Source organism: Haemorhous mexicanus, chromosome 12 (genome assembly GCF_027477595.1).
Source record: "Haemorhous mexicanus isolate bHaeMex1 chromosome 12, bHaeMex1.pri, whole genome shotgun sequence".
Classification (NCBI taxonomy): Eukaryota; Metazoa; Chordata; class Aves; order Passeriformes; family Fringillidae; genus Haemorhous; species Haemorhous mexicanus.
Genome location: NC_082352.1, coordinates 9,992,493 through 10,020,292, shown reverse-complemented (window position 1 = coordinate 10,020,292; position 27,800 = coordinate 9,992,493). Strand labels below are relative to the sequence as shown.

At 43.0% G+C, this 27,800-nt stretch overlaps 1 protein-coding gene across 4 annotated transcripts in view; it reads left to right on the top strand.

Annotated features, from left to right (window-relative positions):
* ZNF423 (zinc finger protein 423) overlaps window positions 1-27,183 on the top strand; it is a 221,696-nt gene extending 194,513 nt beyond the window's left edge. For all 4 annotated transcript variants that reach the window (XM_059857060.1, XM_059857061.1, XM_059857064.1 and 1 more), the window contains 3 exons: window positions 4,274-4,405; window positions 6,002-6,117; window positions 26,549-27,183. In XM_059857060.1, the coding sequence (XP_059713043.1) occupies window positions 4,274-4,405; window positions 6,002-6,117; window positions 26,549-26,578 (278 nt within the window). In that variant the 3' untranslated portion in view covers window positions 26,579-27,183. The remainder of the gene's footprint in view (window positions 1-4,273; window positions 4,406-6,001; window positions 6,118-26,548) is intronic.
* The last annotated feature ends 617 nt before the right edge of the window (window positions 27,184-27,800 follow it).

Sequence of the window (27,800 nt, the reverse complement as noted above, 5' to 3'; positions counted from 1 at the left end):
GGATCAAAGTGGTTCTCTGCAGGCTTTGTGTTTGAGGGGGGTGTCCATCACTGCTATCCTACCCTGGCTCCAGCCCCTTGCTCCTTCACAGCCACATGGAAAAAATTGCTGGGGAAGCTCCTTTTCTTACATTATAAATTTTTCCCTTTGATTTCTTATTTACTGGGAAATGAATTGCATAAACAGAATAGTTCCATGCAGTTTTCATTTTATTTCCCTGTGTTCATTCCAATTTCTATTTATTTCTACCATAATTAGAGCACACGGCCCATTTAATTCTACCAAATTTATGATCTAATGGACAGAAGAAGGTTCTCTGTGAATACAGTATATTAATGCTTTGTTACACTGAATCACAATATTTCAAAGTTCATTAAAAGCACGGTTAACTCATGGATGTGAACATCTGAGCACAGGGAAGAAATTCCCTTTTATTGGTATAATTTGCTGCAGTAGAGTAGAAATATACTGGTCTGGAAAGCTATAGTGTGGGATGTACATGTTGTCAGCAACGACCATCAGATTGTCTTACATGATCTCTCAAATTAGGACTATTGCAGTTATTCCATAAGGGAAAATTTTTGCTTTATTAAATCAAGTAGAAGAGAGAAGTTTTAACTAATAGTAAAGACAATGCCATCTTGATTTTTGGTGTTCAGATCTTCTACTCGTTGGTATAATGTGTCAATACACGACAGTGTTAACATGTACTTTCACATTGCCATTAATATAGTTATAATTAGAAATGCAGCTGATACAGTAAATGGGTTTAATACAGCATTATTAATTATACTGCATCCTCGCCAGGAGGCTGCTGGTGTTGGTTCTCTTAGAGGCTTAGAGACTCATTGTAATATGTATTAAATGCACATTGCTGCAGCAGAAATAGCTTCATGGAGAAGCATATTCCCACTCTAAAATGGGCAGGATGGCAGTGTAAGTGCTACTAAACACCCTATCAACATATTTAAAACTATCCTGCAAAGGCACCCGGACTTGGGAACAATGAGTGACGTGCTCTGCCGCCGCGGTTCAGCTGGCTCTGCGCAGCCCACTAATCCTCACTAACAGGCAGTAAATTATGTACCTCCAAATTTATACAAACGCCTGCCTTTGACATCAGCGGGCACCACCCAGGTTTCACCTTCAGGATTCAGATAATCAGCTCTCATTCCTACTGGCTTCCCTCAAGACCAGTATGGAAATAAGTATGTGTCTGCCAGGGATCAAATGCTTTTGGAGACAAAAGTAGGTACTGAAAACATTACAGGATACTATCATCTCCCCATGATACTTTTACACAAAGCGCTCTGTTCCTCTTTTGGCCTGACATAGTTTCAGCCTGACAGAATCCAGCAGGCCTGCTTGTTTTAAACAAGAGCACATCCTATTATTTTTTTGAGAAATGAAGTGTAAAATTAATGCTTATTATTTTGAGCTTGGGAAAAAAAGGCAAGAAACTCAAGATTCTTGTTTGCTCTGCATTGCTTGTTTAGTCCTGTAATCATCTGATCCCTCCACAGATACGCTTATGAAGAAATGGGAGAAGATCTGGCATAACAAACTGTAAAAATCTGCATTTTACTTTACAAATGAGAGGGGCTGCATAATTCACTTGAGTTATGTAGGTCTCTCATAGATGCTTGTCATGCTAGAACAAAAAAGGGGAATAAGAATGAGGGAAATGATGATATGTTTGCTGTTGCCCAGCACCACACATTTGACTGTCACACCGCTTTGTCAAAAAGGCTCCTTGCATATACCTAGATGATCTTATATAATTCAAGGAAGTTATTCTCCAAAGGTGACTGAGTATCCCTATATATGTGCTGTGTTTCTGTGTAAAATAATATGCTGTAAAATGCCATAGAGGAGAGAGTGATTATAGCAGCAATTCTATCTATATCTTTGGGCATTTTCATATTTTGAATACACATGCATGAAAAGAGAAACGTTTGTCATGCTAACCATGGTACTTTTTCCCTCTTTTTTTTCTTTCTGGATGGTTTTATAGACACAAGAAACACATAATGGACTCCTGTGGGAGTGGAATAAAAACCCCCACCGGTGAGGAGAAGGCCTTATAATTCAGAAGTGGATTTGCAAATCAAAAGGTCTTGCCTCGAGTGGGATAAATTTCCAGATCTGCAGGAACCCATTATGTTTTATTATTTTTCATTCTAGTTTTAGTTTGTTTGTTATGGGTTTAACTATTTAAAATACTGCAGGGATCAGCCAAGAAAATACACAATCTCTGTTACCTAATTAAACATACTAAGCTTGTAAGTATATTCTTTAACTGAAATGCTGAGCATTGTTTGTTTTTCGGGTTTTTTTTTTGTTTTACTCAAATTATAGATATTTAGGCTGGAAAAGGAGCAGCAGTCTAGTCATCAGTATGTGTCTCTCTGTATTTATGAACACATGTGCTCACACAGGACCATAGGCTGTACATGAATCACTGTTTTCCAAACACCCAGTATGTAGAGGGTAGAAAATTAATGTCAAACATGATTTCTCTGATTTATTCGTAGCAGGCATTTGTTCCATTCCCTCCAGTTCCTGCTTTGTCCTCTATGGGTTTATTGCAGCATTTGGTTGCTGTACACAGCGGTGTGGCTGGGCATGCTCAGCATGAGGCTCATGTCCCTTCCCATCTCTTCTCCCCTCTGGAGCAGGTTGCAAAATTCACACAAAGCCAGAACTTTTCAGGCAAGGGTCTGGTGGGAGAATCCAGCACAGTGAGGGGAGAGGGCCAGGTTTGGAGATGTACACACTGGAGAGGGCAGTGTGCCCGCCCGTGGAGGCTGCGCGAGCAGAGCATCGCAAACCTCGTCGCGTCCTAGAAATATCCCAGTCCCTGCCTGTGGCTCCCAAGGGAATTCATGGAGCTGCTGCCACGGAGCTACCAGCCCTTTCATCTTTCTGTTCCTGGCTCTTTCCTTTTCTCTTTTTATCTCCTTCCCAGCCCACCTGTTTACTTGTCCCCACGCTGCCTCCCCATTCCCCGGGCAGCTCTGGTGCAGCACTCACTGTGGGCACCCACTGCCACAGGGGTTCCAGGGGCAGCATGGGCAGCTCCCACTGTCCAAGCCTTGTGCAGGGGCCTTGGGATCCTGATAGTACCAAAGGCTTCATAGCAAGCAATACTTTCCTTCTCTTTAGCCTCTTTAAAGATAGAAAAAGCTGATTTGAAGCAACTGTAAGCAAAGCTCATGAGGGCTCACATTATTCGTAAGAGCCAAATGTATTTGGCAAGGATTAGTTAAATGGGGTAATGTAGTAATTTCTTAGCAATCTTGGAACTAAAAATTAATAGTCATTTATATTTGAGGATGTAAAAATAAAGATGAGTTTAGAATAAAAGAAATAATTTATTTAGTTTTTAAAATATGTTTTCATTAAAAGTTCATGTGCTGCCGCAGTGAAGGAAAGACATATTTTCAGGGAGTTATTTGCAGAAACCAGCCACAGTATTAAAACCTATTAGGTAGTTTCTGATTTTTATAAACCATATGCTATGTTTTCTAAAATTCTGCAAATCCCTCCCTCCCTTCAAGAAAACCAAAGCATTGTTTACTTTTATGTGTGAAAATTGCTTTAATATGATTTCAGTACCTCAAAAAAAAAAAGCTCAACTGCACCCAGAACCACAAACTTCAGTAAAAACAGAGGCATATCATCTTGAAAAAGTGTTAGACTTGAACCAAGGGTAATAATTATTGCTATTTCACTGAGTTCAGTTAGAACATCTAAAACGGGCCCTGTGTATTCAATACTTAAGATATATGACAAGAAAATTCCGCTATCAAATTACATTGAAATACTTTCAGTGGTCTCTCTACACCTTGTAAAAAGCCAAGATATGCAAAAAAATTTACACTGACACTCTACTCTCAGCTCCTGCAATTCTCCAACACTTCTTTCCTTCCCAGTATGTTTGCAGTGTACTCTGAGGTGAAGACATCACTTCAGCCCTCTGTCAGCGCTGGTGGCTGAATTCACACTATTAAAGTTCTTTGAAACGCTGTTGGACTCTTTAATCCCTGCACCCAGGGCAGGCTGCCGTCCCTTTGTGGCAGGGCTGTCGGGAGCCCGCGCTGGATGCGCGCAGCCGGGGTGTGGGGGCTGCAGCCCTGAGCGCCCGCGGCTCCTCCTGCTCTGGGGCTCCTGGGGGCCCAGTGCCCGGCACAGGCCTGCCCCGCCGGCTGCTGCTGCTCCCCGACGCTAATCTGCTGTGTCACTAACAAGTTGTATCATTTGAACCTTGCAGAGGAAGGCATCAATCATGAGTGCAAGCTGTGTAACCAGATGTTTGACTCTCCGGCAAAGCTCCTGTGTCACCTGATTGAGCACAGCTTTGAGGGGATGGGAGGCACATTCAAATGCCCTGTTTGTTTCACAGGTAAGACAGGGAGGCCAAGACAAGCCTCAGCGTGCATGGCTAGATCCAGAAATGACACTCGAGGGATTTGCAAAATACTGTATTCCTTTCCCTGGGAAAAAGAAATACTGTGCTTGCAAATGTTCAAATACCCTCTGTCTGGAGCTGGGGCTCGCTCTGCCGAGCAGCTCTGCGGCGTCTGACACGGAGCAGCGCTGCCACATGCAGCAGGCTCTGCATGGCCCCTGCACCTCCAAACAGTTACACTTTGCCTTGTGGCTCACAGGTGCTATGTGTTTCCAAGGACAGGACTTGCAAAGGATGGACCTGCTCTTGCAAGCCCTAATTCACCTGAGCAAGGACTCTTTAAAGGCCAGGTGGTTCATGGTCTGCTCACAGTGCTCAGTAAAGGGGAGTAAAGGTTTGATAAGACCAAATTGTACAACTCTATGGTTTTACCAGCTGCTCTCTCAGAGGTTTTTTTTAAACCCAGTTTTCTTACAGTGGTACATTTCTGAATCTGTCCGAGAGGCTCCTAGGTATTTCTTCTCTGTAGATCATTTAAGCTGTCTCATCAGTGCAGATGATCATGGGTGATTCTTGCTTTTCCAGGATCTGGAGGGTGCATGCTAAAGGCTGCCTTTTATACTCTCTTCAACACAGTAGTTAACATCTGCATTTCCAATCTGTGTGAGAGATAAGGATGGTGTAGGTGTCACTGTGGGCCTGCTGTCAGTAAAGGGGCATGGCAGCACCTGCTATTCCTTTAACTTTGGTGGGAATAAGGTGCACCTACATTCTTTAGGGTTTGACCCACCATTTGAGAAACTGCTTTTTGTGTGAGCTTGGAGTTAATATATCCTTTCTGAAATGTGCTGTAAACAATTTTGGATGCATTTGTTGAATTCTGCTGAAGAAGCCATTTTCACATACAGATGACCATTCATGTAAAGTGACACAAAAATTAAATCAAATATAGATATATTTTTTAACCAGCTAAAGCTGTGGTTCAATATGTTCCACTTCAAAATTTCCCTCAGCAAAATCAGAATAATTGTCAATCCAGAATCATAATGCAGATGCTGTGATATTTGTGATGGTAAACAATAATCTTTTTCTTTTATACTGAATGGACAACCTATTTAAAAGATCTAAAAATTGTGGCAAGCCTGCCCTTTCAGATTCACATTTCTGCCAGAAATGCTGTTCTGGGCCACGTGTCTTCCAGACCAGCCATCAAGGCTTCTCCTGGCCCAGTTGTCCTGCATTAAAAATGCATCTGATGCACCTGCCACGGGCCCAGGGCTCCCCATGGGAGCAGTGACGTCCTCTCTTTGGTCTGATGGCTGAGCTCTTCCAGTTACCTGTGGACAGCGTTAGCTTTATGTGAAATATCAAAAATCCATACAGGATGTAAAGTCTGTTAGAAGTAAGCTGACTGGCAGCCTGGAGACTCTAAATTGACTACTTGTAAGGAAATTCTGCTGAACCAAGTGTATCAGCACTTCTCTGGCAGATATCCTTGGACCTTTTACAGTTGCAGAGACTCTGAAGTGCAGTTTGAGACGAGGTGCCTTATATGAAGCAATCTCAGCTAACTGTTCTGTGTTGTTTCAGTTTTTGTACAGGCAAACAAACTGCAGCAGCACATCTTTGCAGTGCACGGGCAGGAAGACAAAATTTATGACTGTTCCCAGTGCCCGCAGAAGTTCTTCTTTCAAACAGAGCTTCAGGTATGTTTACAACAGGAGTAAAAACAAAGTTAAGCTGTTGATTTCTCTGTGCAACTGTCACCCTTGTGCAGCATTTAGAAAAGGTGCCTAACCTTGGTATGGTCTCTTCTGCCCTTAAACAGTGTCTCAGTCTCCTCCTGCCTCCTTAGGTGCCTGGAAGAGAAAAAGGTCTCTGAGCATGGCTGGAATAAATAAATAAATAAGACAAGACAGATATCATGATTTATGAGTATTTCTCTTGACAGTAGTGTTGCTACATCCTTACATGTCTACGTCAAGCACCTTGTAAATAATTTCTTTTTCTCCATTAATATTTTATTGACTGATTAACATACAAAGACTAAGCAAATGGTAGCTGCCCCATCCCCTTCCCTGCTGCTAAATCATAAGTAAAGGAATTTTCCCTGCTGAGGTATGAGAAAATGTGGGTGCAGCTCGACGTGATGCTCAGGTAGAGGCTCCTCCCAGGCAGCAGCACATTGCCAGGCTGAGCTCTGCACACCAGGCCTCACAGCCCACTTTCCCTGGCAGCCACAGCAGTAATAGCCTCCACAGAGCCAGTGCTGACTCCCATTCCCAGGGGCACAAATCCTTCTGCAGGGGCTGGACCCTGACCTGGGCACGCTGCTGCAGCCACGCTTGAAGCCCTGGCCCCAGAGGCCTCCTTGGAGCAGGGAGGCTGGGGGTTAAACCCCACCAATAGCCTTGGTGCTGAACCCACAGAGACACTGAAGCTCCATGTGTGTGTGCAGGGTTCCTCTTGGGCAGTGGAGCCCAGAGCCTGCCCTGGCAGAGAGCTCGTGGGGAGGTGCCCACCCATCTCACCTGTGCAGCATGGCCACCAAAACCACCCCTCCCATCCCCTGGGAAAGGCAGGCTTTTCATGGAATGGTACCATATGCCTCATTTAAATGTATTAGCTTTATAAACCCCAATTTACTTAAACTTTGGAGGGTTTTTATTTATCTTGCTGAATTCCCAAGCTGCTGCCTCTTGTGTTGTGCTGTCATGCTGTGGAAGGATGGCTGATCTTTTCACTTTGTTGATTTTATATTTTTTTTCTCCCAGGGGATCCCGCCTTTCCCTTGTTCTAGCGACCTGATTTGCATAAGTGTACAAAAGTTTTAACTATACCTTGTTAATATTTTAATAAAGTCAGCAGATTTTGGGTTTGTGTGTTCTCACTATGAACGTTTTATGAAGGCAGCAGTGGCTTGCAAAGACAGCTTTGAATTTTTCCTCCCATATCTCCCTAAAAGTGGTGTTTGGTCAAAATGCCAGCACAATTAAAATGGGAACACTGGCTTCCTAGGCCACTGCATTAACCTTTAGAATCAGATGATCAAATAAAGAGAACCTGGTTAAATTATAGTCTAAGCAGCCTGTTTTTTGCAATTACAGTTTTTAATTACATAGTGTTTCAATTCTGAAGTTTTGTGCATTGCACAATTGCTGCAAATGTCAGCTTTAATCATATAAATTAGGATTCTATTTTTTTCAGTTTTTATGCAGGATTTTTCTACTCTCAAAATTTTTCTGCTTATAATAATTCATAATAATTACATGAGTAGTTTTGAATTATGTTGGCTGAATGAAAATGCAGTACTTAGCTGCACAGTTTTAGTCTTTATTTCAGTGGTGACTCAGAAATGTGTGTTTACTTTATGCCAGGGAATTTACTAATGCAAATATTGGAGCCAAGGAGGACACAAAATGTGTGTATAAATCAGTTAGAAATGTGTAAGACTTTTGAACCAGTTTGCCTTGGCATGATTATCTCATTAGTTTCTGGTGTGTAAGCTGCCTGCTCTAAATTCCTCAACTGTTGGTTATATTTTTGTTGAGTAATGAAGATTTAGTATTATTTTAGTGAACCAGTTGTTCAACTGCTACTTAGGGTTAAATCTGCATAAACCTTTCAGTGTATTTAACTGTGCAATTATCTTATGTGGGCAAATCAGCCTCCATCAAGGGGTTCTGCTTGATGGATTTGACTGTTCAGTTCTGAACTTGCTTTCCTACTGGCATGAAATAACTGGTATCAAAACCTGAACCTACGCACTGTTTTCCTTCTTTGTATTTTCAAGTGAAACCATTAAAAATACGTTTTAAAAGATTGAGCATTCAACTATTTCAAGAAGAAATTCAGAGTGGGGTGCTTGTAAAAAGGCAGGAAAAACATGGAAGGTGGGGAAAATGACAGGCAGCAAAGGGAAAAGGTAACTTTTAGAGATGTCACAGACTGGCATGAACTAACCCTGCTGATTTTTGAACATTTCTTTTAAACAATGTGTGTGCCATGTAATGAGAAACTGTAAATGCTGCTTTAAATGTACCTCTAGTGGCTGTTGCAGATACCACTTTGGTAGCTTAATGCTCTGAAAGTGATCAAACCCTCTTTGTGCTGCTGAACTAGTAGTTGTATTTTAATATAGGTTTTTGCTTTGAAAAAGCAAAAACCTATATTAAAATACAACTGATGGAGCTGTAAAACCAAGGCTTAGGAATGCTCCAAGAACTGAACTGGCTTTCTAAACGGTGGGAATTTTGGTGAGAATCTGGAGCAATGAGTCAGTGATGTTACTTTGATGATATTGCCACCAGAAAAGAAAACAGAATGCTACTTAACTGCTTACATTATCTCACTGGAAATAAGGAAGGAAAACATGGGAATGTTAAGCATGAAACAAAAGGAAAGAGTATGTGTGATAACCCCACACACCCTTAGGGCAGAGGAGGAAAGGCTGGCAGCTCTGTGTTTTTCACATCCTCACTTTGTACAATTGACAGCTGTGAATATCATTAAATTCTCCTGGAAAAAGGGTGAATTTATAGCTCATATATAAAACACCAAGGCTATGGCATTTCATTCCCCCTACTGAAACATGTTCACTGAAACAAGTGTAGAGGTGGAGGGTTGGGGTTTTCTCACCTGTAGGGCAGAAGGAGCCCTTGCAGACAGATCCCCATCTCCAGGAGCTGTGCTGGTCCAGCTCCTCAGAGGCAGCTGCAGCCATGGCCACTCGAATGTGGCAGATGAGTTTGCTCTGTGACAGGTGAAATTTTGATCTTTGCTATTAAAAATGCAGCAGGGAACCCTGCCAGCCCCAAAGATGGGTCGGAAATGATGCCACATAATGGGTGCTGAGAGTTATATTTGTGGTGTGATTCACAGCAAGGAGAGATCCCTCCTCAGGTGTTTGCATCGAGAATTGTACTAAGCAAATTGTAACTGAGCAGTGGTTTTCTGAGAAAACTTGAGAAGGATTTTTGTGTGTACCCTTTTGCCACATTGCTTTTCCAAGGAGCCATCACATAACCAGTGAAGTATTTGTATTTAAAGGATTAATTCCTGCTGTTTGCTTGTGTACTGTTAATCATACTCTTTCCTCCTAAATGATTACAATTGATGAAAACTAAGGCAAGGGATGTAATAAACAATGCACAAATAATCCAGGTACCAAGGGAGCAGGGTACCTGCCAGGTCTTTCCTAGCACAGGTGTTCAGGTGTTTTATTGCCTGATATGAATAAAGGACTTTCTTTTCTGCTCAGATTTGGAGATATGTCAAACCACTAAATAAAGACAGCTTCACTGGAGGAATGTGCTGCCATTTGAAATGCCCAGTTTTTTAAACATACACATATCAAAAGGAGCTACTATGGCTCATTGGCTAGCACTGTGGTCTGTCTCCCCTCTCATTTTATTTTATGTGAAAAGCTAGCAATTTTCATATATCCATAAACAGGAATGAGCTGCTGCACAGAAATTGCACTCATTATATTAATAATGATTTACCATGAATGTCCTCCAGGGGCTTGATTTGGTCCACATCAAAGTCCTTGGGATTCTTTCTGCTGATTACAGCAGATCAAGCCCTGAGCAGGTTTTCTCTTTTTAAGTCTGCTTTTAATGTCAGCTTGATGCTAGATGTGCCACATCAGACCATAGGACAGAGGACATAGAGGGCTGTGACCTGCCCAGGTGAGGGGCACCACAGGGAGCTGCCCTATGGTCTGATGTGACCCAGTGGGGGACACACAGGAGCTGCTCTGTGCCTGTGCTGGCCTCCCTGGGAGGGGGGCAATGGGGAGCCCCATCTCCAGCTGGCTCATGCCAGTGGTCCTTGGGGCCATCTGGGTACAGCAGTGTCCCCTGAAGCGTGGAGGGGACGCAGAGCCCCTTGGCTTGGCTGTGAGCCACCCGCCTGCAGGCGAGTCTGCAGGGCTGTGTCCAAGGGCTCACTTCACCACCAGTGGAGCACTGAAGAAAGACTTCAGCATTTTAAGTCTGTACCCAGCCATATCTCCAGCTCCAATCTGAAAAATGGACTTTACCTTCTTTCTGGGAATATGAGAAAGCTTACTTAAGTAGAAGTAAAATTTTTCTTCCAATCAGCCCTGTGTGCTTGTAGCAGTGCAGAATCTCAGTGTTTCTGTGCCCCAGTGTCCATTCAGGCAGTGAGAGAAAGGCAATTCCATGGTATCTTGAGGAAGTTGCAGAAAATGTTTCTCCTTGAGAGTGTGTGGATGGCAGGACAAATGGGACCTGAAATGTGGCTCTATCTCAAGGCAGTGCTTTCACTTGATGTAACTTTTGCTGTATTTCAGGACTTAGTGTGGCTTAGATGGCAAACATCAAGAGCTTCTTACTGAAAACATAACACAAGCTCTTTCTAAATTTCACACAAAGCACACATAAAATCATGTGTAGATTTAATTTTCTGCAAGTAGCACACTTTTCTTTTCTTTTAAAACAGATTTTTTTATCTCTGCTTTTTGTGTTTTGATAGGCTTTTTAAAACCTGCTAGCTATTTTTCTTTCTTTCCTACTTTTATTTTTAATTTTTAAATTTTTTAAATGTCATTCCTTCTTTAAAATTGTGAAAATGACTAGTCAGTTATCCTAGCAGATTTGGCTAGCGTTTCTTAAAAAAATGTTGCTGTGGTGCTTGGAGTATTGTTAAATTTTAATTATTAGTAGTTACAAAGCTAATAAATTACAAGACTACCAAAATCTATTCCAGCCATATTGCTGGGTTTCATTCAGACGCAGTCAGATAATTATAACTAACAATAATTAAAAATTAAAAGTGCTGTAGGCACATACCCATCATGTTGAGTCTGCCTGCCTGAATGTTCTTTATGGACTGCAAAACCACAGGTTTTATCTGTGATCTGTTTTCACAGTAGGGAAGAGTTTTACCTATCAGGTCTCTGGTTTTCAATGTGTGTGTTTAAATTCAGAGGAGGAGGAGGAGGAGGAATATATGGCTGTTTGAAAATTTAGGGTTTGGAACTGGCTCTGGTAAGGACCCAAGCTAAGAAACTCCATTGCAGACTACGTGGGGCTGGTGCTGGGTCTGCAGCAGCTGCAGCTGGGGTTCTGTACCAGAGGTTTCCTGGGCCTGACATCCACCGAGGTTAATGTAAGAGCAGGGGCTGCTCAGGCTCACCCCTGCGTGTTTTGTCAGGCAGCACCTTCTTCCCCTGCACACAGGCAGGGGGTGTTGGCTGAGGCTCTTGAGACAGTAATGGAATCCAGACCACGTGGCCTCTTTGTGTGGCCACCTCTGCTGCAACAAAGGAGGGTGCAGAAATCTTGAACTGCCCTGTGTGTGGTGTAGTGCCAGGGTATAACATTTTCATTTGGAAGGATGGTTCTGAGCAATATATTGCTGCATTTTTATTCTGTCTGAGGTCTCTTCAGTGAGAGGCACAAAGATCTCTCACCTGAGATGAAGATATGTCTGGCGCTGGAGCAGCATGGCCCGTAACAAAAACCCCTCCTTCATTTCTTAAACATTAGGGCCATTCTGTGGCTGGCCATGGCTAACAAAGTGCACACAACTTCACATTAACATGTGCAGAAAACCCAGTAGCCGTGCAGAGTGGAGGAAAAAAAGCAGGGAGCCAGGTGAAAGGCATCGTTTTAGCCATTAATGCACTTAAGCGCACCCAAGTGTCAACATGTGTGATCAAGTGTAAGGAGGCATGTCGCTGCAATGTGGCAGTGCTGGCACACAGACGGGGCCTCCTCCAGCAGAGATGGCACTTGGATCTGCTGCTCAGGCTGCCCAGCTAAACCCGTCGTTGCCTGTCATCTATGCCCTAGGGCAAGGGTCCAACCAACTTTTGCGCAGGCACCATGCCATCCCAACAGATGGGCAGGAGTGTAAGCCGCCAAGAGACAATGTATATGCATCAATTGTGTTTATTGAAAGCACAATTCCTGGCTGGAAATGTTCAAATGTCTATTTATTTTGAGATAAGATGCCTTTAGTAATGGGTAGGGAAACACAGCTTAGCTTTGAATTAATTCCTTTATATACCTTACAAAATATAATGCAGACGTGAAAGTGTAAGATGTGCTGATTATGGGGAGATCTGGTAAAGGTCTGTCGTGACACAGAGTCCTCCCTGAAACTGACCCAATGTGCCAAGGTGCTACTTGCCTCTAAGTACCAGAGATCAAATTTTGTAGGTGCTGCACATAACTGTACACATCTCTGGCTCAATACATAGTGATATGCAAGGAGCCAGCCTTTTACCTGGCAGATTTTCCTTTGCACACAGGTGTATAAGCTCACCTCCCCTCTTAGTGGTGGAAAACACTTTTACTTTTTGGGGCAATGAGGGTGATACATTAATCCAGACCAAAGCTAGACTAGTTTACACATCTCACAAAAGAAATTTCTTTTCCATGTGACTAAAAGAGAGGAAAATCATATAATATGCTTTTATATTTGACAGCATTGCTGCCCATCAGAAAGGGTAAATTATGGAAGCATCCAGAGAGAAGTCTGTATGCACACATAAAAGGGTGTTCCCTTTGCCTACTTGTTAGCTTTATTCAATTAAGACTTGTTAGTGTTCGTGTAAGATGTGCTTTGAAGACCCTTCTGAATATACAATTTGATATTCATAAGGATCCAGGCATACTATGTGTAAATAAATAAAGCAGGAATGTTGTACTTCCAGATACATTAATGCATTCCCCTCCTCATGGCAGCAGAGCACATGGGCCGTGTTCAACATCCATCCTGACCAAAAGGAGGAAGCACAGGAGAAGAAATGAGAAATGGATTTTCTTTCAGAAAGACCAGATTGCACTCTCTGGTCTGGCAATAACAATTACTAATGACATTTAGAGAGAAATTAAGGATGAGAAATGCAAGTTGGCATTTCAGCAGTGCCAGTCAGTAACATTGCATCAGAGCTCACAGGAGAGATGAGAAAAAGTTTAGGGATGGAAAATTAATTTTGTTATGTCAACAATTAACAAATACCTTTATTTCATTCTTTACCACGCTATCACAAATTACCACTGTGATAGTATTTAGCAGCTCCTCAGGTGAATGAAAATTTCAGCACTTTGAAATCCTTATTTCTAGAGTCAAAAGCACGTGTTTGTGTTTTGTTGAACAGTGAATGATAGAAAGAGGTTCAGACTGACCAGGGAGGGAGAGCATGAGCTCTTGGATGTGTATAGCAAGAAAATTCTATGGATTTTCTCTGCAGATCTCTGTGGTTCTTATAACCACGAATGAATTAAGTTTATCAGCACATTTTGTGAGGGTTTTTTTTTCTTCTGTTTTGTGAATTTGGAAAAGCAAGGTTGAATAATATACCCTGTTCCAAGCTGGACAATTTTGGAGGAGCCAGACATAAAGCCCTGAAAACCTCAGACCTTTTATTCCAAAGACCTTCACGTGTTCACAAGGTGACATTGCTGTCCCCACAGGAGGGTGGTAGGAAGCCCTGTTTCCTGCTGCTCTGTGGAGAGGCTCGAGCACAGGGGCCATAAGCTGTGAGCACGGGGGCTGTGAGCGTGGCCATGGCACAGCTGGCTGTGCAGGAGCGGCGTCCTCAGGGACAGCGCAAGCGGCCACCCCTGCCTGGCCCTGCCGGGCTGGGGAGCACATGCCTTTGTAAGCAGGACAGTCCTTAAAATAGAAACAGAATGCTTGTGTAACATGTAGACAAATAATTCTTTTTCTTTTGTTTTCTCTCTGAAATGTCCTGTCAGAGATTTTCTTTGCTGGTGGAAAGAGATGTCTGATCCAGCCCCTTTGATTTTCCCCTGCTGTAGAAGCTGTGGAGCATAGTTTGGGGTCTGAGCACAGACTAGCTCCGTTGCCTCCTGTAAGTGTCGCTAGCATCCAGAGGAACTGACTGTTTTTCAAAGCAAGAGGGATGCTGCACTGGAAAGGGCAGAGTATAAGCATTATTTAAAGAGAATAGTGGAGCTTGATCAGCCTCAGTTTTAAAGAGCTCATCGAGGGTGCTGTACAGCATCCTTTTAAAAGTTCAGTCTCTTCGTTTGCTTGGAAAGACTGAAGAAGGGATGCTTGTCCAGACATAACAGTATATGCCTGAGTGTTTTCACAAGAAATGTCTAGATCATTAAATATAATAGGTCTCAGCTGCAGTTTTGATCACTGAAGCATGCACACAATTCATCACAGCAAATTAGGTACGTCTTTGTAACTTATCTTTCTGCAATTTGCTGGCACTTCTAGAGAGCTGAAACTTCTATTGGATGTGCTGCAGAAGCCATTTCAGATAAAATAATCTGTGTTTATTGTTGGAGAGCAAGGATTCCCTAATAACAAAAACATGGAGCAGTGTATGTTTCTGCTCCTGCATCTTGCAGAACCAGCAGTAGTACCAGTAGAGATCCCCAGCCACATTCATTATTTATATATTTCAGTGAATTTCTTGTCTGCAGTAAAAGAGATATAAGCTTCAACATCAGTCTGTGCCAAATTCTATGCTACAGCCCATTCAGAAACCTGAGGCAGCCGTGGTTCTCAATCATTACACAGCCCATTTATCTGATTGGAGTTTTGTCCTCTCTGCCTTGCTGAAATGTTGCGTGTTCTTTAAAAGCTGTGTTTGACCTTTGGAAAGAAAAGGCACTTGCTATTTTAATTTTAGGGTATTTTTTTAGAGAGAACCTGAGCCTACTTAAATGGAAATTGGCATTGAAAAGCAGCAGAGTTATTGAAAAGCATTTACTTTATTACCAGAAGAGAACAGACGCTAGTGGACTCAAAAATTACATTTCAATGGACTCATCAGTTTCAGTCACTAGTTAGTCTGTGAACAGATGGATATATTTGTAACAGTTAACATGAATTTATACCCTGGAATTTTACATTTGCCCTAAGCACTGCTATCTTAGTTGCTGCCTTGAAGGGTTTGGAGATTCATTTTATTTTTCTGAAAAAAGATATGTTTGTTTCTAATTGCAGAGATTTCTTACATCATAGAAATCGCCTCGGCTTTCAGAAATGTGAATGATATATAGCTTCTATGCAAGGAAAATGTTGTAAAAGTATCCCCAGTACAGCTGCTGCAGAAAAAATAAACATCTCAGCCTAAACCTAGATAAACCCCTGTGGACTGAGAAAATAATTTTCAATAACCAGATATTTTTAACTCTGTGTATGAAGGTAGTAATCACAGTCACCTGTATTTGCATCTAGGGTCTGCCACAGTCTAATTGCTTGTCTCTTTCCACCCCTGCCCCCCTAAATTTTAAGGCTTCTGGTTAACTGAGCACTGCATTAAGCACTCCATCTCCAAAACAGAAAGAAATACTGTCCTAGCCTCTACCATGTGGCATCTTTAGGTTTCAGGGATTTCGTTTAAATCTGAAATTTATGTCCAGGAGAAATAAATTATTAGATTGTAAAAGCAGCTGGGGAGGGAGTAAATATAGTCTCTTTTGTCCTCTATATCATTTCCCCAGGAAGATAATAAATGTGTGGCAAGCGTCTTGTGTTTCCTCTGTCATACAAATGTTGTGTGTGTGCTGTATTTCAGATGTGAAGCTTAGACTCCAGACAGGAAATCCTGGAGTGATACTGTACTGCTGTTGCCTACTGCTGTGGTGCTGGTGGAGCCCCCATCACTTTTACTGCTTAGAAAGAATTTGAAAAATAATTTCATGAAGAAATTTAAAAGCCCTTGTGTGTACCCCTGATTTCCAGAGTAAGAGATTTAGGGTGTATTCCTAGGGTTTATCTCCTCAGCCAGTGAAAGGCAGCAGGAGCAGCAGCCCTGGCTGCTAGAGAGAGCTGAGGACAAGGGTCCTGCCCTGTGACCCCATCCCAAGGGCCAGTTTTCCTGGAGGAAATTTAAAGATTATAGGAGAGACCCTTGTTAATTCCTCCCTGCCTTACCTGTTCTCATTCTTCTATGAGTTTTATACCTCCCTTTGACCAGAGGAGAAAGGAAAAACCATTCAGCTTCTTTTCATGTTGTTCCTGTTCTGCTTATGTAAAATGAGAAGGGGGTGGGAGTGTTTGGTGCAGGGTTGGGTGTACGTGTGCAATGACCCGACCTGGGCAGTAATCACCAATGTTCCCTTACGTTAATGGAATAACTTATGAGATACTAAACTGTCTATCCTCAGTGAGGTGATGGGGCTTTGTTGGAAAAATCTAGATGATAGAGTGAGATGGTGTGTGCTGATGGGATCAGTGTAGAGACAGCTCTTGGCTCTGTGCAAGGTCAGCTTGGGTTCAGCAAGGCTCTGTCACCCCAGCTCTGCATGACCTAGACCAGATTTGGCAGCAGCAGTCCTGAGCTTATCACTCAGCTGTGCTTGAGCTGATGCACTGCAGAGTGTGTTGTGTGTCTTCTGTGCCACATCCTGGGCAGGCAGTATGGACACCCAGAGGTCACCTCCATGCAGAGCCTGTCCCCAGAACCCCATTGCCTTGGCTTTGCACCAAGCAGGAATGGCCAAAGCAGTGCCCACACTGTGCCAGCCCTGAGGGAGAGCTCCTGCCTGACCACCCAGCCTCATCATTTGTTTCTGCTGTGCAGTTAAACCTGAATAAATTGCCATGGGCATTGAGGTTTGGCTGTGTACGGCATATCTGTCATCTGTGTGTTACATTATTGTGTCTCCAAAAGGAGCAGTGAGGTTGTTTAAAACATATTTACTTCTGAAAAATGTGTCCTCCTTTGGGGCTGGCACATGCTCTTAGTCTTCGCATGAAATCAGGATTGTTTAAGATGTGGCATCTTGCTGTTTAAAAAGCAGATTTTCCTGAGACTGGTGACACTGTTGTAATGGTGTAGCAATGGCTGGAAAATCCCATTTAACCCAGTTGTTTTGCACACATACCATAGCAATGTTGCCTTCCTGGTTTGTCCTATGATGTCTTGGAGAAAAAGGCTTATGTTGGTGATGTTTTGTCCCCTCTTTTACTTATGAGAACAAATTGGGCATGTCTCTTTCACACTCCTGGCTCCTCCAGGGTTAATTCCTTGGGGCAGTGGGCTAAGCACAACCCTGTCTGCAGACTTCTGCACTGCTGGTGGCATCTACACTAATGGGGCAGAATGTAAAACAGTTCTGTAACTATGGCCTTGCTATTTTATAGCAGAGCTATTGCATTGGAGGATTTTTATTCCCCTTTTGAAATTAGAAACCAGCAATAGCAACCATTATGTCCAAGGCAACAGGTCACTGACCAGCTGTTTTGTCAGCACGAGCAGTGTGTGGGTGCTATGTGACAGGAATATTTATCTGCCCCTAAGAAAAGTGTATCCATAACACAAGGCAATCCAATTTGTCAGATCAGTATCCCATTAGAGGGAGTTTTACTTTAGTTGCTGCTTCTTAAAGGAATTAGTGGTCGAAGGGCTGTGGTCCTACTGCAGGCAGGTGCTGCTTGTGTCAAGTCTGGATGTCTACACTTGCTTATTTGGCCCAAGGAACTTGGATCAGCTGCAGCTCCCATCATTCAGTGGAGGATGTTGCCTGTGTTATGAATGTGAGACCTGTCCCTGTTAATTTGCATTAAAATTCACAGTTAAGGCAGAAACTGTTATATACCTGTCCTTAATACCAGAGCAGAGGGGAAAAACAACAAAAAGTAATCGGATGGCGTTCAGTGACCCTTGCCATACCAGGGAACAGCAGAGCAAGTTTTAGGTTCAACTCTCAGTTTCCTGGCTTTTGTTGATTTATATTCCCAAGGAAACAGTCCCTCAGTGAAGCTTTGCCCTATGCATTCCAACTTCTAAAGGTGTTATGCAAAGTGTTTCACTTTTGCTCTAAGTATTTTTTAAAAGGCACCATCCTGGTCCTATAATAAAGACCCAATCAGAAAATCATTTGGTGTTTAGAGGAGTCACAATGATGATTCCAGCCCTCACAGAAGTGAACAATTAACTGGCTTGTGTGATATGATTTACCTTAGGTCAAGGGGGGATTAATGAGATAAGATTTGGATTGGTTTCTAAGAAATCAACCATTTCATGCTTTTGAGAGGACAACCTAAGAAAGATTCCTGTAAAATGGTTTACCTCTTGAAAATTATTTTGAAACATTGCTTCCCTGAGTAGGACCTGTAAGTAGATTGGAAACAGGTCAGCACTGGGGTGTGCATTGGGGTTTTTGGTGTAGCACAGGCAAAGGAGCGGGCAGAAGATGCTTTCTCTGGTTACTGTAGCTTAGGTTTGAAAACAGACTGGAAGTGAGTGTTTGCATTGTCAAGGACAGCTTTGGAGGGTCACTTCAAAGCTGGGCACAGGCATTGGTGCTGCTGCATGCCGGGTTTGTGGCACAGCATGGAGGAGCGGGGGTGGCCATGACCCCAGTGACTGTGGGAGCAGCTTCCCAGGAAAACATGGGCTGACCAAGCCCAGGTTAAAGCAGCACCACTGTCACACTGTGCTGGGATCCTTCAAACCATTTTCTGCTCTTGGGATCAGAAATGGCTCTGGAATCCAGTCAGGGAGTAACAGTGGGGCTAAGGAAGCAGCAAAGATATTCTAAAAATATTATGGTTTCATGTGCTTCTGACAACAGCAATTTGTCCTCTCACTTTATATTTAGGAAGTGTAAGGTTCTTCCCTCGGCTTATTTTTGATCTTGTGCATGGCATACTGGAGACTACAAGGATGCTGATAAATTTGCATTTCTGAGTGAAATTCTCAGGAGCGTGCGGTCCCTCAGGACAGGTATTATTAGCTCCTTGTTTTCATTGGGTGCCTCCGTGAATCACGGTGTGTTTACAGCTAGTTTCTCTAACAGAAGACTCTGGTTATCTCTTAATAATGTATTCCTCAGTGCTTTTTATTTCCAAAGTGCTGTGGTAAGGAGATTTTCCCAAAGGCTTCAGTTTGCTTTTGTGCTTCAGTATTTTACCCAGTGTTTTTGGAAGACGCGTATAGACTTTTTGGTGAGGCATTTAATAGAATACAAGAGGCCATGCCAGCTTAGGCTGTGCTTGGAGTTCACTTGCAATAGTCTCAACTAGGTTTATTCTGAGTTTTAGAGAAGAATAGAGATGGCAGATCTAGAAGACTGATGATACAAAATTATTAGTCTCAAGTGGAAAGTGGAAAGCGTGTTAGGTGAGTGTTTAAAGTCTGATTAGAACTAAACAACCTGAATTAGAACAGAAATTAAATTCATGAATCATCTAATAATTCTTAGTGGGTATGAGGGAGCTGGCGCTGGGAAGAATAACTCCAAGAAGGGTATTCGTATAGAAAGCTATTTTTTCAAACCAGATTAACTCAGAAAGGCCTATCAAAATCCAAGGCTCGATAGAAATGGGCAGAAGCAGTGCGGTAAGGAGCGCACTGAGGCGGTGCGGAACAAAGGCCGGGCGGGGACGCGGGGCTCGGCCGGGCCCTGCACACCCGCACCGGCGGCTGCGGAGGAGGAAGAGTGATCGAGAAAAGCTGTCAGCATCTGGGCAGTCACGTTTGGAACGGCTTTGCCTCCCTGTAAATGTTACGCATTCCGAACCTTCCCTCGGACGGCAGATGAAGTGCCAGGTCCCGGTCACCGGAGGAGCCGGGCAGGTTTCTCGGGGGGCTGAGGGGGTGCCCCGGTGAGCAGGCACTGAGGGAGGCTGCTCATCCTCCCCAGTGGGTACAGAAAGGCCAGGGGCAGCTCAGTCCCGGCACAGATGAGTGTTTCTGTGTCCCAGCACCAGTGAAAGGTGCATTTACCCCTGGAGTAATCACGTGCAAGCATCAGAGTAACTCAGAAGCAGTTATTTCCATTGGAAACGGGCAACTTCGCTTTTCAGCCGACACCAAACCTCCAGGCATATTTTCTTAGACACTCAAAATGATTTTTTTTTTCCTGGTTCAATAACTTGTAAAGGACAGCTTTCTACCTGCATTTGTTGAAGTGCCATCTCAAAGTGTGCTGACACAGGGACTGACTGACGAATGGCAAGTTATCAGATGCTCAGAGATGAAGGAAGCCGTAACACAGGCAGCCGTTGCCTTTCACAAAGGATGTGCCACCTTTCGTTTGCCTCTACCTCCATTTCAAGGGACTCTTCAAATAAAGAAGGGACATGTGAACCTGTCTTGCCTGACAATTTTTTTTTTATTGCATACCATGATAACTTGGAGTTCACTTGTTACAAGCATTTTATGTAGTGGGTGAAATACCAAGGGAAAGGAAAGAAGTAATACTGAGCTGCCTGAAAAACTATGATCTAAACATATAAATGTCACTGCATAAGTTACCTGAAACAACTGGAAGGGCAATTAACACCTGGTTTTATGGGAAACATTGGTTACCACTATCAGTTTTAATGAAGTGTATTAACTAAATTGTGTTCTGAGTTTTCATTCAGCCCTGTTTATGGCACACTCTTGAGTACATTTACTGTTTGTCAGAAGTGCAAACTAGTGAACATATGAGGCTTTAAGACAGGCCATCTGTTAGTCTTAGACCCTTGGATAATTGTCAAACAGTTCTAAAAATAAGCACATGCAAACTGCAAGGGGGTGCAAAGGTGATTTTTCTTTAGAGCCTGAGAGCAAAGGGAAAGTAGAAACCAGAAATTAAAAATAAAAATAAACAGTTTACCCTGTAAAGCAAGCTTGCTCTCCTTCTTTCTTTTCCACTTTCTCTTTCCTATCCCACCTCCTCCTTCAGTGTGTCTTTTTTTTTAAATTTTTTTTTTCCCTCTTGCCCTTCTGGGTCATGGCATCCCTTGAATGCCTCTCCAGTTTAGGATTAGAACAGCACCAATTTAAGGCTCACAGCTTTCTGTAGAGAGCATAATCTCCAATGGCTAAAGCAAAGGTCATCTTGTGTCCTCTGCCTAAAGTAATCCTTTTATAAAGTCAAGGCATAAAGATTTTTATCTTTATAGATTGCTGTTAAAGGGAAATAGTACCTGTGCACATACATGTGTGTGCTTATGGATATGTAATGAATAATAACAGCTGAGAGATTTATTTTTGGACCAGTTTGAATTCAAAAGATGCAAAACATTGAAAAAAGATTGCTGCAGATGGTATTTCATAAATATTTAGACACTCTAGCTTCTGTTTGTAGCAATTTGGAGGTTTTGTTTTGTCTTTTTTTATATATATGTTCAAATGTGAGACAAACCTTTGCTTCAAGTCAATGCCTGAGTCTGAGGTTTAGTTTTTGTCTGGCAAGCTGTGCACATTGGCAGTCAGTGGAGGCATCACTTCTCCTGTTTCCCAGCCCTGCTCTGTAAAGGGAAAAGGAGAGAGAATGGGGAGGAGGAAACACTGTCCCAGTGTCCCCAGCCATGACCCCGATCTCTGGGCTTAGAATCACACAGTGCCTGAAGAGGTGATAGAAACCTGAACAGAGGTGAGGAGAGGCAGAAAGAAACTACCTGGGCTCTTACCTGAGTCTGGAGGACCCCCCACACCCTGAGAAAAAATATTGGGATTAATAGGTCACTCAATGGCTAATTAACAGTTAATTTTCATGTTGGCCAATTGTCACATGAATCTATTATTTCCATAATTCTTATTGAAATTATTTGAGGAATGGTTTCTGTTCATTTCAGTGGCTTTTGGAAGGGGAGAGAGGCTTTGTAGCCTTTCATCAGAGTCCCAGTTTCCGTGTAACACTGCAGAAGGCTTATGAATTTCACCTGAGGCTGGGGTATCACCAGCCTTGTTAGGCCATTTCTCAACCTTTGTATAACATATGGACTTTTAGGGGTATGTGCTCATGCACATAGACAGTGTATTTGTAAATGGCTGATAGAAAATGTCTAAATCCATAACAGATGCACAGTGGCACTGTAGACTGGATGTGTTATGGCCCCAAACCATTATCACACCCCTCACAGTTGTGTTTTATTTTTTTCACCTGCTCCTGTGTAGTACACCTGTGACTTGCTGGCAGTGAGTGTCGTTGCAGTGTGGGAGACTCCCAGCTTGACTGCCTGGCTTGGAGCTTCGCTCCATCATGTGCTGCTTTTTGTGTGTGTTTTTTCTCTCGATCTTTATATAGCTTGTAAGAGTTCTTTGAACTGTTGTAAGTGATCATCTTTCAAGCCTGATGCTTTCCTTCTTGACACAGAGCTCTGAAAATGGAGATTGTCATGCCAGTGTTTTCATAATCATGAATGTAAAAAAACAGAGAAATATTCATTGTGGATGTCCTGCACAAATGGCTTGATCTGCATCCAGAGGGCAGGCAGGGGGTGTCTCCAGGGAAGATCTGGAGAACAATCAATATCTACATGGACAATAATTAGCCATTCTTTGAAATCTTTTTATTTCCTGCAAAACCCATCACCCAGTTCCTTGATCACAGACACTTCCATAAATGGTTCATTTGAGGATTGTGCAGCCAGTAGAAAATTCCACTTAAACACTGCAACAGCCCCGAGACTTGGGGTAGTTGCATTTTTCCCACTGACATAGCTAATGGAATTTTGCATGATTATTAAGAAAAGAAGAGATTTTCCAACCTTATCCTATAAATAAGCTGTGACTTACTTGATCGTGACAGGTGACTTAGTGCTGCTGTAGAGTTTTCCAGCTGCAATAATGTCTCAGAATGATGTATTCAGTGGGGTATCAGCTGTGAGCTGTGCAGAAACCAGGGGGTCTAACAGGAGCTGGGAAGAACCATTTTTCCTGTTCAGCTTCCAAATGATGTCGTGCCTCCTGCTGGCCCCAGACGGGCACGTGTATGGATGGCCTTGGAGCTGCTAGGCATGTGCACACACACAGGAGTGCTCCTGGAGGGCCTGCATTTTTGTGGCTGCTCTGTTTTCCTCTGGAAACCACCATTAAGGCTTTTTTTTTTTTTTAACTCTAATTTCTGGAATTGAAAAATCACACCCTTGCTGTTTTCAGCCAGCCCACCCTCCTGCTGGAAAGGTGGGTGAAGTTTCCTTAGGCTGCTTGGGTAGCTGCACTCCTGTAGTATCACATGTTTCAAAGCACTTGCTTCCTTCTGGTCTTTATGATTTCCTTCTGCTGCCTGGAACAGCCCAGTGGGGCTCCATTGGGGTCAAAACTGTTCCTGCTAAGGCACGGGGCATTCTTAATACTTGATTTTCAATTACTCCAAAAGTCTAGTCAGCCAGGGGACTTTTCTGTGTCTGGGCACACAAAGAAGTGCCTAACAAAGGTATTTGAAAAACCATGGGTCAAATATAGAAAACACACATGTGAGAGAAGAGACATAAGCCCTGAATGGGTGAGATGCTTTCTGACATCTGCAGAGCACAATTCCAATGAGATGCAGATGCACGGGGCACAGGGAGTAGAAGCAAGAAGATAAGAAATGACAATTGCTAGTAGTAGGAGACAAGTTGCCAGACCATTTTTTTTGAAGGCATGTTTTGAATTACATTTTAGTATGTGAGAAACCTATATGGGTTGCAGAGGATACAGAGAGGTTCTCATGGGACTTTCAAACACACAGTGGTGGTGTTTTAGCCTTCACCCAGTGTTCACTGGCACTGGGTGTGCAGGACTTGGCATCTGTGCCCATGGCTTGAGCAGGATGTGCTCGGAAAGGCAGGGGAAGGATGCAGAGCACACAGGCTCTCATGTCCATAGGCATTACAGACCTGTTTGTGAGGCCCTGTGTAAAACCTGGCTCTATCTATTAACTGCATGGTCCAGGCACTGGCCAATATATTGATTGTCAGTAATGCTACTTGGGAAATAAATGGTACATTCCCAAGATACTAAGACAAAATCAAGATTTGCATAAGGAAAATGTAATTTTTTAACTCCTAGCCCTATGGCACAGTTGATTTCTCAGGTCCTGCCTGACCCAACTCTAAATGGCTGCAGTATTTGAGTACAATCTGCTTATTCCTTTGACAAATTCTGATCCCAAACCCAGTGTATTTCTTGTATTGGGAATGTTCAGAGCATGTTATTAGCTGATGTTTGAGGAGGGAGGGCTCACAATAAAAGCTTCATTATCAGATTTAGAGCCACATACCATTCCTTTATTGACCTGCCTGGTGTAATCAATGCAGCAGCCACACAAGTTTGAAATCATGTTCCCTGACTGTAGGCTGTGTGTCATGCATCCAGTGCTGATTGTGCATTATCTTTTAAATGACACTGCCTAACTAAGTATGGATTTGTCTACCACGAATAGCCCTTCTTTCAATTGGAAGATGGTAAACCTTTTGGGTTTTTTATTGATATTCAGGATGACCTAAAAATAGAACTGCAATGAAGTGCACAAGGAATGGCCATTGTTAAAATGCTGAGGAGTGTGTGAGCACAGAGGAGCCTGTGTATTCTTTCACATTTTCATGCTTCCCCAGCTAGGTTTAATGGGCAAGCTTCTTGTCAGTGCTGCTATTGTGTGTGCAGGGCTCCATCCACCCTCCTCCATAAAGTCATTGTTAGACTTGAGAATAACACCCAGCCCTGCAAAGGTCATTCCTTCTTAAGGCCAGGAAAATTTCCATGTATATCAAAGGAAAAATCCATTGAATTTTGTGTTTGGTGGTGTTAAATTGTCTAAAAGCAAAGCAGTTCCAGCTGTCAATTCGCGAATTTCTGATTTGTGGTTCTGCATATTCAGTGTCACAGGCAGGGGTGTCTGAGGGGCCGGTGCTATGCTGAACAGTGACTTTATGATTTCCCAGCTGGGATTTCGTTCGCAAGGGCTCCGTCCGTGGTGCTGCCCCGCTCCCACCGCCCGGGCCGGCTCTGCGCGCAGCCCAAAGCCCGGCCCGGCACCGCCGGGAGCCCCGGCCGTGGTTCGGGAGCCCCGGCCGTGGTTCAGGAGCCCCGGCCGTGGTTCGGGAGCCCCGGCCGTGGTTCGGGAGCTCGGCAGCGCTTCTGACACCTGGCGGTCACGGCTTGGGAGTGCACGGGCCAGAAACGCTCCGCTCTGCCGCAAACGGGGTCACCGCAGCCGGCCCGCACCGCCCGCCGCCCACCAGCTCTTTGCACGGGCGATTCCATCAGGGAGATGTCATCTCTGGATAAAGCTGGGGATTGCTGTTTTATCCTGATCACGATGTGATCAGCTGTGGATAGCTTAGAAGGACCAGATGATTTATGAAAAGTTAAAATATCTTACTTTATTTTAAAGCTTCATCACTGTAAATAAATAATTAGATTCAAAATTCATTTTGTGTTTAAAAACTTATTCTTCAAGCTGGCGGACTTGCCCGGCTCTGTTATTAGGCAGATGGAGACTAGGGAAATTGCTTAGGCTTGAAATAGCACAAATGAATTTTTATAGTTGGGGATGCTGGGGACTCAGCTGAAGAAAACCTCACCATGAACCACTTCTCTAGTTGCTCAAATAATTAGATAATCATACAAATAAAGCTAGGCTTATGTGTAAGACTGGGGTTTTAGTCAGAACACAAAATGGGAGTGAATCGGTACTGCTCTAAAAATGCGCTTCCGAGGCTGGCTCCACGATTTATTGGCTCCTCCACAAAATGGCAAGACAGGTCAGCATCCTCTGATGTGAGATACTGGGATGATATTGAGGCTACTACAAATTACCAAAAGGAAAAAAGGGAACAAAAGAGACTCTAAACTGCTGAAAGAAATGTGTAGAGAAAAGTATATTCTTTAAAGAGATTTAACTTCTGGGTTACATGTCCAGCCTTTTTTCTGCTGGGAATATTACCCTGGTGCCTGAGCTGGCGGTTCAGCTGTTATTGCCGAAGTATTTCTTGGACTGAGAAGTGTGTGTCACAATCTGGTGTCTCTTGCTGCCAGTGCTTGCACCCGGTATGAGTGAGAATAAAAGAGTAAAATATGGCAAGGGTTCCCTCACGATTCAGATTTTTCTTTTTTTAATTGTTACAGTGAAGGGAATCCCTAAAGGCAGGTTTTTTGCCCATGAAGTTACCATTTTCTTTATATGTAGTGAAAGGAAACAAACAAAAAAAGGAAACCTTCATGACTATACTTGGCTTGTACCATTTTTTTTTTCTAAGTTCATGCCAGCATTAACAGATCTGTCAGAACAAAGCAAATATGTCATATTGGCAGCTGTTACTTATGAGTATTTTTTCTTTATTGCATTTTGTTTTGTAATAATTGAGAAGCTTTTATGTTGAGCTCTGCATAAATGGTACTGAGTGGGAGGGTATGGGCATGCTTTCTATTATTCTGCCCCTCATGCATGTCTCCTTTTTTCGTCTTTCCAGAACCACACATTGAGCCAGCACGCACAGTGAGCCACTGGCACTACAGGACACCTCTCTGCAGAAGACTTGACGGTGGCACAGTGGGGAGGACCATTTGAACATTACATCCAATCAAAGTGTCATTTGCAACCCAGATGTAAAACTCTAATGATTTGGCCATGAGGCGCTGCTATTATAAGCAGCTGGAAATGAATATTAATGGAAGAGATTAAAAGTATTCCATGCTCAGTATTTTTTATTGTCCTGCTTCAGCTAGTGTACTTTAGAGCTTCTGCTTCTGACTGAATTTATAGTGTTAGATAAATCTGCTTTGATGCTGTTGCCCTTTGTTGCTTCTTGTATTATATTGATAGTTAAAGATTAGGTGTGATTTTTTTCCTTTTTGTTAACTGCTTTTTAATTGCAATTTTAGGTAACTGTGCTTTGTGATGTGATTGCTTGGCTATTGTCTGAATATTTCTTTTTAATTTTTTAATTAAAGACTAATGCTTTGATTGGATTTGCCAGTTCACCGGACAGTGATTAAAACTATGTAATGAATATAATCGGTTTCAGTGCAACTGGATGGTCTGCTTTATAAATGTGACTTAATCTGATTGCAATAACTAGTACAGTTCAATAAAGGGAATACATGAGCTTAGCGTCAGAGCTTGTCTGTCTGTCAGTGCCCCCTGCATTGCTGCTGCTGCTGCTGGGGTGGCTGAATCCCAGTGATCACTCACCTGATGGCACAGAGCACTCTGCAGCCCAGCAGGAGGGAAAGCAAAAGCCATGGTTCTGTGCCTGGTATTGTGTTTGCTTCTGGATGTACCTCCCTGGCTCCATGGTAGGTTGAGATCAGGTAAGAACATGTACTATGAAAAGGTATTGCTAGCTTATAATACTCATTAATATTTTAAATTTTTCAGCAAGAATAGAGGAACCGGACCTACAGCTGCCTTGCCCATACCTCAGTGCTTCTTTCTTTCAGTACAAAAAAAAAGTTTCTGCATTGTGTACAAATGCACAGATATTGGATCAGGCCTTGCAGACCATGGTATGAGGCTACGTATTTTACCCACCCCAGATCCCCAGGTATTGTAGCTCTGTGTAAGTGCCAACAGAGCCAATTGCCAGGCTTTCTTTTACTCTTTTTAAACTTTTCTTATGGTAAGGAGGTCAGGGAAACAGTCATTTTAAGGATCATGGACACCTTTGGAAAGTTAGAAAGATGTAGTTCTCCAGGTGTGTCCAGCTTAAATGAATCATAATC